A 13835-nucleotide genomic window follows, 5' to 3' on the forward strand; every position below is an offset into this window, starting at 1 on the left:
TTGCCATTAACAAAAACATGGAAATAAAGGAATGGTTCAGTCTCCACTGCAGTCTTTCTAAGCTTAAATGCCTTTCTTGAAATACTTCCATTTGTTTCAATTTCAGGACAAATAATACTAGACTAACATCTTCCTAGAGCTGGGAACAAAAGTCCTTAGCTCAGCAAAGAAGAAAACAGCTTCAATTCTCAAAGTGCTAAACAGCAGCTTCCACTAAAGGCAGGAAGAACTAATGGACTCTTAACAGACCTGAAAATGCAAACCGTTAATTTAGATAACCAAATGTATATTTTAATTCAGGCTTTTACATCCACACAATAGTGGTTTTTTAATGCTCCTAAGTCTCCATTTGGAAAACTACTCATTTGCATTGCGCTGAGCCACCAATTGAGACTTTAAAAAATAAAAAGGTCTGACAAATCAATGTGAGCTCAGAAACAGCCTGAACCTTCCTAGAAGATCCTGGTAATCTTGGCAAACACAAGATAGAGAAAGCAAGACTACCTAGAAGCTGGAGTAAAAAAGGCTGGTCACTGACAAGACAGAAATAAGGAAAATGTGGAAAGGCAGACTATTATCCAAGCTCTTGAAGCATTTGCTACTACAGCTCTGCCATCTAGGTTGCAGATTTTTCCCCCTAAAGCAACTTTTGACCTTCAAAGATTAAAAAAGTTCCAGCTCCACAACACACTCTTTGACTGGGGAGGAGAAAAATCCGCTGCAGAATTTTGGCTGGGTGTGCAAAATTCTCACAGAGAAGCGAGAGCACTCACACTGGCAAGGGCCATCAGGGAACATTCTCTTGATGCAAAGACACAGCCTTACACTTCAGTGGGACACCCAGTTAACCACTTAAAAAGCTCTTCAAAGCACTGGTCATTCTGATAATGGGTCAGGCTGGATAGTGTTAAATGAATCTGGATCAAGGGGCTCCCATTAAATAATAGAAAAAAAAAAACAAACAAACATGGCAGACGGGAGGACATTTGAAAGAAAATGTGGTCTTCAACTCCAGGAATCTCAAGTGGATTCCAAAACAAAAACAGTAGCCACCTCCTTATGTCAGTAACTGTCAACTTGACTATGATGGAGAGATGGAGAATCTAGGCCCTAGCGCTCATATGGTGAAGGCTGAAGTACTGTGTCTTCCCAGAAACCCTCCTTGATGCATCTGTCCCCTTTACCCTGACAGATGTTGTTTCTTTCCTGCTTCTTCAATGCACGGGAGGAAAGCAGAAAGCGGACCTGTACCTGTGCTGCAGCTACATGATAAGCCAAGGTAAAAGGAGTGGCAAGGCCACTCACACTGCTCTGATACTGGCTTCCAGGACTTATGGGTAGAATATGAGGAAAAGTCAGAGGTGATTAAACCCAGAACAGTGCTGGATCCTGGAAATATGGCTAAAATGTCCATTGGAAAGCCAATGTGAAAACAGCACTTCCCTCAGGACTAAAGAGGTAGCCTGTGCTTAGCCCAGCACTGGTATGATTCACAAGACAGGAAGCAGCAAACTGGCAAAATCTGGCTTCTGGTGCTGAGGGAACAGTTGATTTTGACTCTTCTCTCAGCAACACCAATAAAGATTAAGAAGATCAATACACAATCTCCTCCATTTGCATTTGTCTGTTACAAGCACTATGGAGCCACTGGGCAGTTTGGTGCTGGGGATCTAGATAATGAATTCTTAAAAGCCTCTAAAATTCTTCCGAAACATCTAATCTGTTCCCCAGTGTCCAATCAGTTGTGCTACAGTCAAGAAATCATGCAACCACCAGGCTATCACATATTATAAGGAAAACCACAGATCACCCTGATCAATGCTAACCAGGTAGGCTACTGACACATCCTGTCTTCTGATCAATTCACCATTGACAAGTTAACAGCATGCCCAGTCTTCCACAATACCTGAATATTTCAGTAGCATAAATACCCTGTTCCATGAAACACTGCAAAATTAAGCAGGGCAAGTCCGCTAGGGGAAAAAAAAAAAATGAAAAAAAAAAAAATCAAAGTTTTTTAAAAATTCAAATAGGCTAAAAAAGTAAATGAAAGCTTCAGCCTTATTTCTTTTCCTGAGGGAATGAATCCCATGGTAGCACATAAATTGAAAACCATGAGGAAAAGAGGTTTTGACTACAACAGTAGGCATCTGAGAGCTAGTATGATGAGACCTTAATAACCAAAATAGTCTAGGTCATCACTCTCATAAAAATTCTGGAGGTAACCCAAATTTCCAGTTGCCCATAGAACAAAACATTTAGAGCTGTCATAATTTAACATCAGAAGAAAAACATCCTGGTCTACCCACCGTTTTGCAACCTTCTCTGTAACATATCTAACTTTGGTCAGAAGGAGTTCCAGCAGATATCCTCGATGAGAGTCTCCCAGCATGTGCAACTCATCCACAACCACCACTCCTGAAAAAGAGAAGCACTTGTGTTATGTCTCTCAAAACTCCAAACTAAGAACAGATAGTCTCAATCCTTTCACATGATGAACTGAAAATTATATTTGCAAATCCAGCTGTGCTTTCCAACACCACTATGGCTTCCTTCTGCCACTGATCCTTCTGAGAGACAAATCAGGACCAATGTCATGACATTTCACACCCCCCACAACATCACACACACACAATCAGCTTTTCAAAAATAAAAATAAATAGGCTGAGTTGTTAGTCTGGCCAGCAAATGAAACAGTATTGCAGCATCTATATTGTAACAGTGTAAGGTCTTGCATGTGGGAAAACATAATCGAGGAGTGCAGCACAGGCTGGGATCTACCTGGCTGGGGAGCAGCTCTGTGGAAAGGGACCTGGGGGTCCTGGCGGACAAGTAGTTCAACATGAGTGAACAGCAAGCTGCTGTGGCAAAGAAGGCCAACAGGATGCTGGGCTGCTTTAGCAAGGGCATCACCAGCAGAGACAAGGAAGTCATTATCCCACTCTTCTCAGTGCTTGTCAGGCCACAGCTGGAACACTGTGTTCAAATTTGGTCCCTGCTACACAAAAAAGATGTGGACAGGCTGGAGAAGATCCAGAGAAGGGCCACAAAGATGATCAAAGGACTGGAAAGCCACCATATGAGGAAATGGTGAGAGAATGGGGCTTGTTCAACCTTGAGAAGAGGCTTAGGGGAGACCTTGTCACCATGTACCAGTGTTTAAAGGGTGGCTACAAAGAAGACAGAGACTCTTTTTACAAGGAGTCACATGGAAAACATGAGGGACAATGGGTATAAGTTACTCCTTGGGATATTTCAATTGGACACAAGGGGGAAATATTCCATTATGAGAACAATCAGCTATTGGAATAATCTCCTCAGGGAAGTGGTGGATTCCCCAACATTGGACACTTTTAAGATTCAGCTGGACAGGATGCTGGGACATCTTGTCTAGACTGTGTGTTTGCCAAGAAAGGTTGGACCACATGATCCTTGTTCTCTCTTCCAACCTGGTATTGTACTCTATGATCCAGAGTATCTAGAAAGGAACATTCCAGTACCCAAATAAACTAGTCAAAAGCTCTGTTGACATCACTGTCTTAGTTAAAAACATCATTCCTTACTAATAAGGTAATGTCAGAAAAAAACCCTAGAGCAGATGTAATTACACTGGCATAGCCTGCTTCCTGTTGTATCTTTTCCCACTAACCAAATTTGAATGAGCTCTACTATTTAGCTTTGGCTTTCTAATGAAAGAAATCATTATATGATTGCTCTGTTGTCATCCCACTCCCTTAAAATTATTTTTTAATCTATGAGCCACCTCCATCAAATTTGTGAGAAGTGTAGAAATACTGAAAATAATAATGTCTAAAAAGCTTTCTGAATATCAGCAGCTGGAGGCAACAGACCAGATTAGAGTCTCCCCTGAGGAGAAAACTCAGAGTCACAACAACTCAGCCATCCAGTGCACCTCCTGCACACATCCCAACTAGCAGCAGTCTGTACTCTTTCTGGCCAGCTGACAGGGTCACAGGGGAGGCTGAAGCAAGGTTAAAAAAAAAAAGCAAAGCACAGAGGACACCAGGCTTCATTAGTTCTGCTGCTGTGGAATTTTTTTCCCACTTCGGTGCAGCTATGTAATATCTTCCCGGTACATCTAAAATAGCAGGAGCTTAAGGGCAAATGTGACCTTATATTATCTGTTTCAATGCTATTTTTCCTTCTCATTTTTTTTCTCTCCTTCCTACGTATGTTCCTTCTCTCTCCGTCTGTTTTCTCCCCGCTTCTGTTTCAAGCCACTTAAGTTAGAAGAGTGCTGCACTGCTTCATCAGCCTCTTTTACAAACTCCTACCCATCAGTTCCCCTATCTGCCTGTACTTCCTCTATTCTGTGTTTGCTTGTAAAAAATGTTAATTCATTGGTCACCAAATACATTTTATTCAGTTACCAGAAAAAACTTCTTCCTGCTTCCCCATACAACAGTCTGTCTGAATTCTTCCAGCAGCTGAGACAGGGCAGTGTAATCAGATATCCACCAAAGTAAAATTCATACAAGTTACCTTTCCAGTCTTTGTGCCAAGCAGCAGCACGTTTTGCTTCCTGCAACAAAGCACAGAACTGGTACCTGCAGGCCAAAGCACAGGGAATGCCACTAACTGTTGTATGGGCCATGTGTTATATATCTGCTGCTGCTACTTGGCTATAATACATATTTAAACCCATGCTAAGCTGTATTCCCCTGGCAGTCTGCAAGCTGGTGAGACCTGACTGTCACGCATGCACCATGCTCTCCTCTCTTCAGGCAGCGCTCACAACACACCCACTGGGATAACACAGCGGGAGCAATCAGGCAACCGGTATTTTTCACAAAGCTACCCTCGTCTTAAAATGGAATTGCATCCATGAAGAACTACAGGTCGCGGCATGCAATGATATTTTCTACTCAGCAACAAGCTCAGGAGTGTAACTGGGGTGAGAATTTTGTCATACTGCATTGCTACTGAAAATGAGGTTAGCCTCAGTCTCCTCTTTCTCTTTGCAAGTTAGGTGAAGAAGACTGATGAAAAAAAACCTACTAAAAAGTAGCTGAGATCTATCATACATATTTACTTCAGAATAACTTGGGTGCTTTAAGTCCACATCCTCTTTAAAACTAAAGAGTTCTGAATGAGAGGCAGGGAGGATTTTATTTTTTTTAATACAATGAAACTAGTATTTTTTTTTATTTCAAGTTTAAGAAAAGAAACAAGTAAAGTATCACAACAGCACTTTACAAATCCATTCCCAGCTGACACTTCGAGAAAGCAGCAGATTCTTCTCTAATTTGCTTTCCTAAATATTTCTTTAGCATCAGTATCAAGAGGTTGAACAACAAGAGGAATATCATCTCCTGCGTACCTGGATGCTCTAAACTGGCACACATTATATAATAATTAGCAACACAAAATTGTTTTTAACTGCTTCATACAGCAACAAGAGCTCTGCCAAGCAGAGGATTTGAGTTTTCTCTCAACAATTTCAAAAAGATACATGAGCTATCAGCAGGGGGTTGACATCAACAAAAGGAACAGCTCAAGCTTGAGATGGAATCCAGCCAGAATTGCAGTCATCTCCCAATAACTCATCTCAAAAGATAAAACACCCTAATTACGAACTGGTCTAAATTTAGAATTAATTAGAAAATGAGATACAATATTGTGGTTTCAGACAAGCTTTTTTTAAGTGACAGTTAAACTGGCATTTTCAGCTCATGCCCATATTTTGCAGCTTTTACGAAGATGTATCTCCAAATGGAAAATTTGTCCATTTCTTACTTTAAAGATTATTTTTAAACTCAAAATTAATTTCAAAAATTAATTTCAAATAAGTATATAAAGGAAAAAACAATACCCTTATTTCAGTTATACGGTCATATCGGAACACAAGAGCAACAGAGGGTTGCAGCAGAGGTGTTTTCAAATGGTAAAAGAAAAACCTGCTTTAAGGAGGTATCAGTCTTGAGGACACATATTCAAACTCTAATCTTGTAATCACTTGTCTGGTTATACTTATATGACTCTTCTCATGTACATTCATCAACAAAATATAGGGATGGAATGGAGGTAGCAACCAAAGGGATTGGGCATATCTCTGGCTTCTGAAAGATATCGTTAAATAACACATTTTAGTATATTGAGTATGCTTCCAAGGCACCCAAGGCACCAAAGCCAACATATATATGAACATCATGACCCCACTCTCTGCCTTATGCTGGCAACACAGCTCATACAGTGTGGTGAAATGAACCTCATTTAAAACAAACAAAATACCCCTAAACTTAGTAGCTATATATTGAAATAACTAATGGCATGATCGCCAGTTCTCTTGCAAGGGAAGGGATGAAGATATACATTCAAGAGTCAGGCTGGACTGCAGGAGCCTCAATTTGGATGAGCTTAAAATGCTGCACAAACACAGTCATCCACTCATCCTCCAGCCCACTGGCAGTCTAAAGCATTCATGGTGATCCAGCTCCTATAGATCCAGGTGTGAATGTGTTATCTCATGATCTCACACACTGGAAAAAAACTGCAAGGTTTCATTTTCCTTATTCTCTCCTGCATTTAAGAAACTCTTCTGGTAAACAATGCTGCAGAACATTAAGACAGCAGATGCACATGGAACTGCAGTTTCATAAGTAGAGGTCTCAGAGTAGTTTGATATTCCTCTAGCTTTCCAATTTTTATATTCTTAAAATAGCAATCAGCTATGTTACAAGCAGAATGAAGATGGGAGGGATTGCAGTATAAAAAATAACTGGTTATAGCCTTTATGAGCAGGGAAACAAAGAGAAGAACAAATGGACTAGGAAAACATATCTATCTCCAAGCGTGCACTGGAAGCATAGGGCTTCTTCAGGTTTTGTATGTCCTCCTAAACACTAAATGAACACTACCATTACTAGTGGCCATCAGGACCATGGTGACCCCGAAGTCTACATCACAAGGACAGAGGGCTTCTGAGCAAACTACAAGCGAGAAATGAATGTCACAGCCCTCCCACTCACCATGCCTACCCAGAGGCGCTCTATACATTCGTTCCACTCATCTGGACACAGATGAGCACCCAACACAATTCCTGCTCTTCCTTGAGCTAAGTGAAGATCAACCATGGATGCCATAATCTCTGTCCAAAACAAATGAGCATGAATACATTCCTGAACTCAAACATATCCCAGACCTTTAACTCGAAGTCATTAACAAGAAGACATTTTCTAGCTATGGGAATCACTGCTTATTGCAGCCAAACACTGTCCACGGATTGCCGTCCATAAACTGAAATTTCCAGCTTCTACCTACTCACCCCAGCTGTTTTGCTACATAGAATAGTCCTGACTGCTCTCCTAAATCCCAATCAGAGGTGCTCTGGAGGAAGAAAAATTGCTCGATTTTCTTATATGGCATGTCTGTCCCACACAGAACTGAGCAAGTACGAAGTATCCCATGATTTCACACGTACTCAGAGTATGTAATAAACCTCATTCTCGCAATGCTCAAGCCTTAGTGTTTTACCAAGTGAGTCCATTTTATTCTCTTCAATTAGCCTATTGATTAGACCGTTGGCTTTCTCAATGGTGCAGACAGCAACATCCAGGGCAGAGAAACGTCCAGCAGGAACCGTGCTTCCCATGTAGCCTTCAACTCTCACATCCACCTCCTGAAACAGCGCCTGTTTTCCAAGGATACAGAATGTCATGCCAAGGTTACAACCCTGAATTCTGACCAATGTCTGCTGGAATCACATAAAAGCCTGCATCTTACAACCACAATTTCTAGTACTTATAATGCAAATTAATCAGACTAAAGCCATAGCTCAGCCACATACTGCTACTTTTTTTTTTCGCTATCATTTTTTTATTTCCAAAGCAGAAGCCACACAGAACACATTACAGAATAAAGTGTACATAAGTAAGAGATGGGGACGACACTTTCGCATAAAAACATTTACTATTAATAAGGTTAGAAAACACACAGTGCAACAGTTTTTAATACCAGTCAGTTATGTGGAAAGAAGCCTTGCTCCTAAGCAATCCTGGGCAAAATCCAAATGCAGAACCACAAACACAAATATGTCACATCTCCCACTGAAAGTCAAGAACTGCTTCCTTTTTTCCACGGCTTATTACTGCTGTGCCAGCACTTCAACACATTTCACATTGCATTAACAAAAGGTACAAATGTTTGAACCAGGTGGGTAGGATACCATATGATTTCAAGTATGTGCAGCTACAACCAAACCTTAGGCCAGGAGCTGCAGAACACAACATCAGTATCCTCCAGATTTACAAGATTAAAGCAAAAGCATGTCTCCATTATCACTACAAAGTAGCTTTTGCACTCAGATTGTAGCATTTCCTAGCAATTCGCAAGGTTAAAATACCATCTCAGTTTATTAACACCCAAAATGTCTTTAATGTCAGAAACTATAACAAAAACACTGTCTGGTTTTGTGTTTGTTTTCAGAAGTCATTTTTACTTTGACATATTGGCTAATGGAAAAAAGTGTGTGATATGAAAAGTTTCTCAAGAAAAAAAAATATTCATTTTAAAAAGACTGTTCCAGGAACGGAAAAAATTCAATAGTAAATAAAATTTTCAAAGGTATTTATATGTCACATTTCTGTTATCATTCAGTTCCAGTAATTTTGTTTTTAAATAGCTGGGGTGAGGAAGCCAAGACATAATCACACTCTGTCAGAACAAATTTCCAGCAAAGTCAAAGTGAAACCAAAGGCACAAAATTCTGGTGGAACACCCTAAGGAAAGCTAAAATATCCTTATATTCTTTCCAATAATGTTGACACCTTCCTATTTGTAGTTTTTCAGATACAATCTCTAATTAGAAAATTGCTTTAAAGTTTGTATATTATAAAATCTGTGATTAGATGCAAGTAACAATGCCTTAAAAGTCAAAGCTGAAATCAAATATTTTAATCAACTCCTTAAAATTTTTCCAAGTTTCCCTTTTTGGTTAAAACTTTCATTTTTTAATCTCCAACTCATAACGAGAGCAAATTTTAAATTATCTATAAATCCTTTCTGAAACAAGTCCGCAATTATTTTTTTTTTCCTCAAATAAATGCAAAAACTCTAACTATTAAAAAAATGTGACCCAACAACTACAACCCAAACATTTGCTCTCTTTGAATGCTACTTACCTGCAGATAACATTTTTTCTCCTTGGCCACAGAGACAAAGGGAAGGATGAGAAGAGCTTTCTTACGAGTCTCCAGGACTCGCTTCAAAATGAGCAATTCTGCAACAAGAGTCTTTCCAGCACTGGTAGGAGCTGAGGGGAAGGTAAAATAAGATTAAAATTAAAAAAAAAAAAAAAAAGTTGTTGTGTTTGTGCTTTGGTGATTTTTTTAAATTAATTTTTAAAGATTAAAAAAAAATAAGAGGGTTTATCATAAAGCTAGCATAGAAAGCAGTTACTGCATCAGTTGGGGCAGGGCTCTTCAACTGATGCCACTCTCCCACAGCAACAACCCCATTTGCAGTTAACCCCATAAAGGGTCAAGAAGACTGCAAATTAATCTTCTGGCCTCTTCCATTGCACTGTCAAGGCTTGTGTTCTCATTTCTGCTCCAGAAGCAACAGCAGCTCAGAGATCAGCAAGGGGGAAAAAACCCAAACGAACAAACAAAAAAACCCATGCAATACAGTCTCTCGGTTGGACAGGAGAGCTCAGCCACTGCCCTACTGACCTAGCCCATAAATGTATCAACCCCTGCTGTTTGGTGGGCATTGCTGTTTGCCATCTACCATCCACAGAAAACCATAGAGGAGATGCCACATACCAGGGGACACCAGCAATCAGGCTCAGTGTCTTCTGGAACCAAGTAAATACAACTCAAAGCCCAGCCTAAGAAAATCACCCACTCCTCTTCTAAGTCTTTCGTCCTCCCAGTGCTGTTTTACTACCTTCTTCCCGTGGAGAGCAGACATGCAAGCTGTTATATCCCACAGATTTCTGGTCCACCAGTCCTACTTCTCCTTCTGCACCCACCCCTCCCCCATACACTAGGTGAAGAGAAATGATAAAGGGACTGAAAAGATTAAAAGGTAAATAAAATTTTCAAAGGTATTTATCTGCAACATTTCTATTATCATTCAGTTCCTGGTTGACATAGCCTGTAATAAAAAAGACAGTCTCATCATTAACTGACTCCTAATTATCAGTTTCTAAAGGACAATTAACAGAGAAAATGGGGAAAAATGTCTCCCCTCCCATCTGAAAAGGAGTCCATCACGTCAGGTCTGAGGTACAGCAATAGGACAGGTCTTAATGGGGCCTCTTCATAAAAAAAGAGGAACTTGACCTTTTTATCTGCCAGAACAGCACCCTTCAGCACCGATGTGTTCTTGTAAATGGCACTGGGAAAGTTAGGGGGGACTGGCTTTGTCAGATGTTTGCATACCTGAGTAAACTAGGTTCTTCCCTTCCAGAACTTGTCCGAGCATTAGGCATTCTGCTTGCCATTCAAACATTTGTACTACTCCCAAGCTGTGGTATTTCTCCAGAACTGCTTTCGGAAGACCCCAGCTTGCAAGGAGCAACTTGTCTGCTTGGTCTTCAGGAACATTTACCCGCTGATATTGCCCTTTGGGAGGAGAAAATGACAAAATTAAGAAGTCAAGTACCATCCTTCAATCTGAGGTCACTTGGTTATATACCTAAAAGCCAAACTTCTCTACCAGCTCCTGTATGATCAGAAAAGGTAACAAGAAACTATCTTCCTAATATTTTTCAATATTTCCTATGGATGTTTCACCACCTCCTGACAGCATCCAACCATTACTAAAGACATACTCAGACTTTCAGCACTGATTAATGTAACAGCATTATATTTGCCATGTCATCCTTATCCAGACTGTTTCCTTTTAAAATTCTTGCTACAGAGACTTCAGTAATCCCCACAGATCACAGAACTGCCCCGTCTTTTATCTTGATTAAGAAATTAATCAGAAAAACAACATAAACCAAAAAAGCAGCTCAAGCTACTCTGCACATTCAGTTTATAAATACTGGCTAGTATCTTCACATTTTCAGTTTCTCTAGCTTAATTAAGTTCCTTGCTGCTTATTTCTTTATAACCCTAAATAATGTTGTGCCAGCTATAGATATTGCCTCCTCCTCTCTTTTTCCAAATCATTAAGAAAAGCTCATCCTTTTTGTCCCTTCCGTCATCTGAGACAGAAAACAGGTTTCTGATCCACAGTAATGTCTCCCCTATCACCCATGACTATACAGTTCCCATAACAGCATTTTGTGGAAGTCAAATCAGGATGAAAAACAAGTAAGTTTGTGTACTGACTCTACTATACCCATTCTTCTCCTGGCACATTAAAAAAACTCTAAAAGAAATTTCCCACCATTGTTGACAGCATAAGGGCAGGTTAGATGAGAAATACTAGCATGTATAAGCAGCCAGTATTTTTACTTTCAACATACTAAAAATTTCAGCTGCCTTCTTGAAGCTAACTCGAACCTAGTTGTCACTGTTGCATGGCCATTCATCCCCGCACAAATATGTAAAGAAGATAATATAGCTTAGCTCTGAAGGCGTTGCCTCACTTTGTGTAACCAAGGTACTATACAAATACTAAACAAGAAGCTAAGCACCATCAGGAGAGATCAGCAGTATGACACAAAGCAGAACAGGCTTCCCAAGTGGAATCTAGAGGCTATCAGATTTGTTTATCCCAAAATGTGACTAATATGGCAGAATTAGGATTCTGAGTCATACAAAGAAAAAAAACCACCTACATGATGGCATCTCAAGCTTCTTTCCTAATATTAAAACCAATTAACTACATGTAAAAGACAGATTAAGGATTATGTGATTCTGCTGTTTGAAGAACATTTGTAGACTAGCATTGAACATCAGTTTGAAAACATGTGCCTTAGGGCTTCTTAAAGATCTATGTACAGAAATATACGACTACACTAACCTCTTTTTTGCCTACTAGAAAAATGCTAAGAAATAGTCAAAATGAGAAAGATACACATTGTTGGTTAAAAGCACTGGGCATCAGATTTCTCTGAAAGAAAACTTCCAGAATGTGGGGCCACTTGGGCACAGGAGTGCTGCTTACTGAATCATCTTTGAGGAGTTGTCCTGTGGAAATACGTACATTGCCTGGCTCAGCTCCATTTGCAGGAGCTGACAGACTGTATTTTGCAGAACAGAATCGCATCAGGGAGAAGATGTGACATGACTGGAGAAGAGGTTAAGAGACGTAAATGTTTTAAAGAGTTAGAAAAAATTGCTGAAGAGATAGTGACAAGATGTTATATAAATATCTTGATTTCAGCTGTTATGTACATCTTGATGCAGTATACATCTTCATATCTCTCTTGATTCAAGAGTACAGTAAGCTGGTAAAATGCATTCCCTCTAGAAGTATCATTTTAAGTAGTCCTGGCTGACAGCAGGACCACTTTATATGACATTTTGCCACAAGATGTTTATGTAACACAAGATGTTAATATAATATGTCAATACAGGCAAGATGTCATATTAAAAAGCCTACTACACTTATCTGCTTTTGCAGGTATCAGAGCACCAACCAGGACCACTTAAAACAATGCCTCTAGACACAATACATTTTATCAGCTTACTGTATTCTTGAATCAATTTAATAACATAGGTAAACCTTGCCTCACACCCCAAAGAATACAGACTATACTGATCGTTGTATTATGGTAGCACCTAGAGGCCAAATCGAGAATAAGGCCCACTGTCAAATGGCACCCGAAGAAACGAGCCCGACTTCAGAAGTGTTCATTGAACATACATTTTCTTACCTTCTTCAACTAAACAGTGAACAGGGCAGGAAGACCCTTCCATGCGTATTTAGTTCGCTACCGCCCTAGTTAACATACGCACTGCCCTCAAGGGAAAAAGGGGCGAAGTGCCGGTGCTCCCGCCCCATGGCAGCGAGTCGTCCTCGGTGCAAACGCCCCTCACCCCGGGTCTGGAGAGGCTCAGACGGTCCCCAACCCCGCTCAGCACCGCCCCGGGCCTGCCCTGGTCCCACCGCCGGCGGGAGGCGCCTCAGCGCCATGTTTCCTCACGGGACGGCAGCCCGCAGGCCGAGTGGGCCAGGCCGAGCGGTGCAGCCTCGCTCCCCCCGCCCGGCTCCCCCCGACCCCCGCTCTGCGCTGCCAGCCCGAGAGAACGGAAGGGAGGGGTGGGCTGCGCCCTCCTGCGCCGGTACCTGCCGAGCCGGTGCCGGGGCTCCCGCTGCCGCGCAGGGAAAGATCGAGGCCGGGCGGGGGGCTCAGCACAGCCCGGCAGGGAGCGGCGGGGCCGAGCGGGGCCACCCTCCCCGCCCCGCGGGAGGCGGCCGGGCCGCCCGAGCTGCCGCTGCGGAGCCCCGCGGCCGAGGCTGTGGCGACGCTGTTTGGGGTGACGGCGCCATCTTCCCGCCGCGCCATTCAAATCCCAGCACCGCCCCGCGCGGCGCGGCCGCTGGGCGGCTCTGCGGCGCCGTACGGCGGGGCAGCTGCCCAGCAATGGCCGCCTTCCTGTGCGCGGGGTGGGAGGATGTTCCCGCAGCAAATTGGGTCTCCACGGCATCCCCGCACGCCCCAGACATCCGGTCACGCTGCGCGCCCACGTAATTTAAAACTCTTCGGGGATCGCTACATCTATACGGTGAAAGTAATGGCGCTAACTCGCTTTTTACACTAATTACAGTTCTTAATTACTACTCTTTCCCAACACGGAACTAGCTTTTCAAGTGCCATACTCACTTTTCTGAAAAAGCGTTTGTATTAAATAAAATGCCAAGACAACATCTGAACTGCTAAAACAATCATCCAAATCACAGACTACTGGTTGTCT

General features: G+C 41.7%; 1 protein-coding gene across 8 annotated transcripts in view; it reads right to left on the minus strand.

Moving 5' to 3' along the window:
- POLQ (DNA polymerase theta) overlaps positions 1-13466 on the minus strand; it is a 53748-nt gene extending 40282 nt beyond the window's left edge. For 3 of the 8 annotated variants that reach the window (XR_010652516.2, XR_011741185.1, XM_065852287.2), the window contains exons 1-5: positions 13207-13466; positions 10404-10586; positions 9141-9271; positions 7495-7651; positions 2310-2418 (exon numbers count right to left, since the gene is read on the minus strand). Coding sequence is in view for 6 of the 8 variants with exons in the window: in XM_065852287.2 (XP_065708359.2) it covers positions 2310-2418; positions 7495-7651; positions 9141-9271; positions 10404-10586; positions 13207-13426 (800 nt within the window). In the remaining 2 variants the exon portion in view is untranslated. Of the gene's footprint in view, positions 1-2309; positions 2419-7494; positions 7652-9140; positions 9272-10403; positions 10587-12793; positions 13043-13206 lie in introns of those variants that run through there. The other 5 variants (XM_065852267.2, XM_071814162.1, XM_065852277.2 and 2 more) reach the window with 3 other exon arrangements.
- Between the last annotated feature and the right edge of the window lie 369 nt (positions 13467-13835).

Source organism: Patagioenas fasciata, chromosome 1 (assembly GCF_037038585.1).
Source record: "Patagioenas fasciata isolate bPatFas1 chromosome 1, bPatFas1.hap1, whole genome shotgun sequence".
NCBI lineage: Eukaryota > Metazoa > Chordata > Aves > Columbiformes > Columbidae > Patagioenas > Patagioenas fasciata.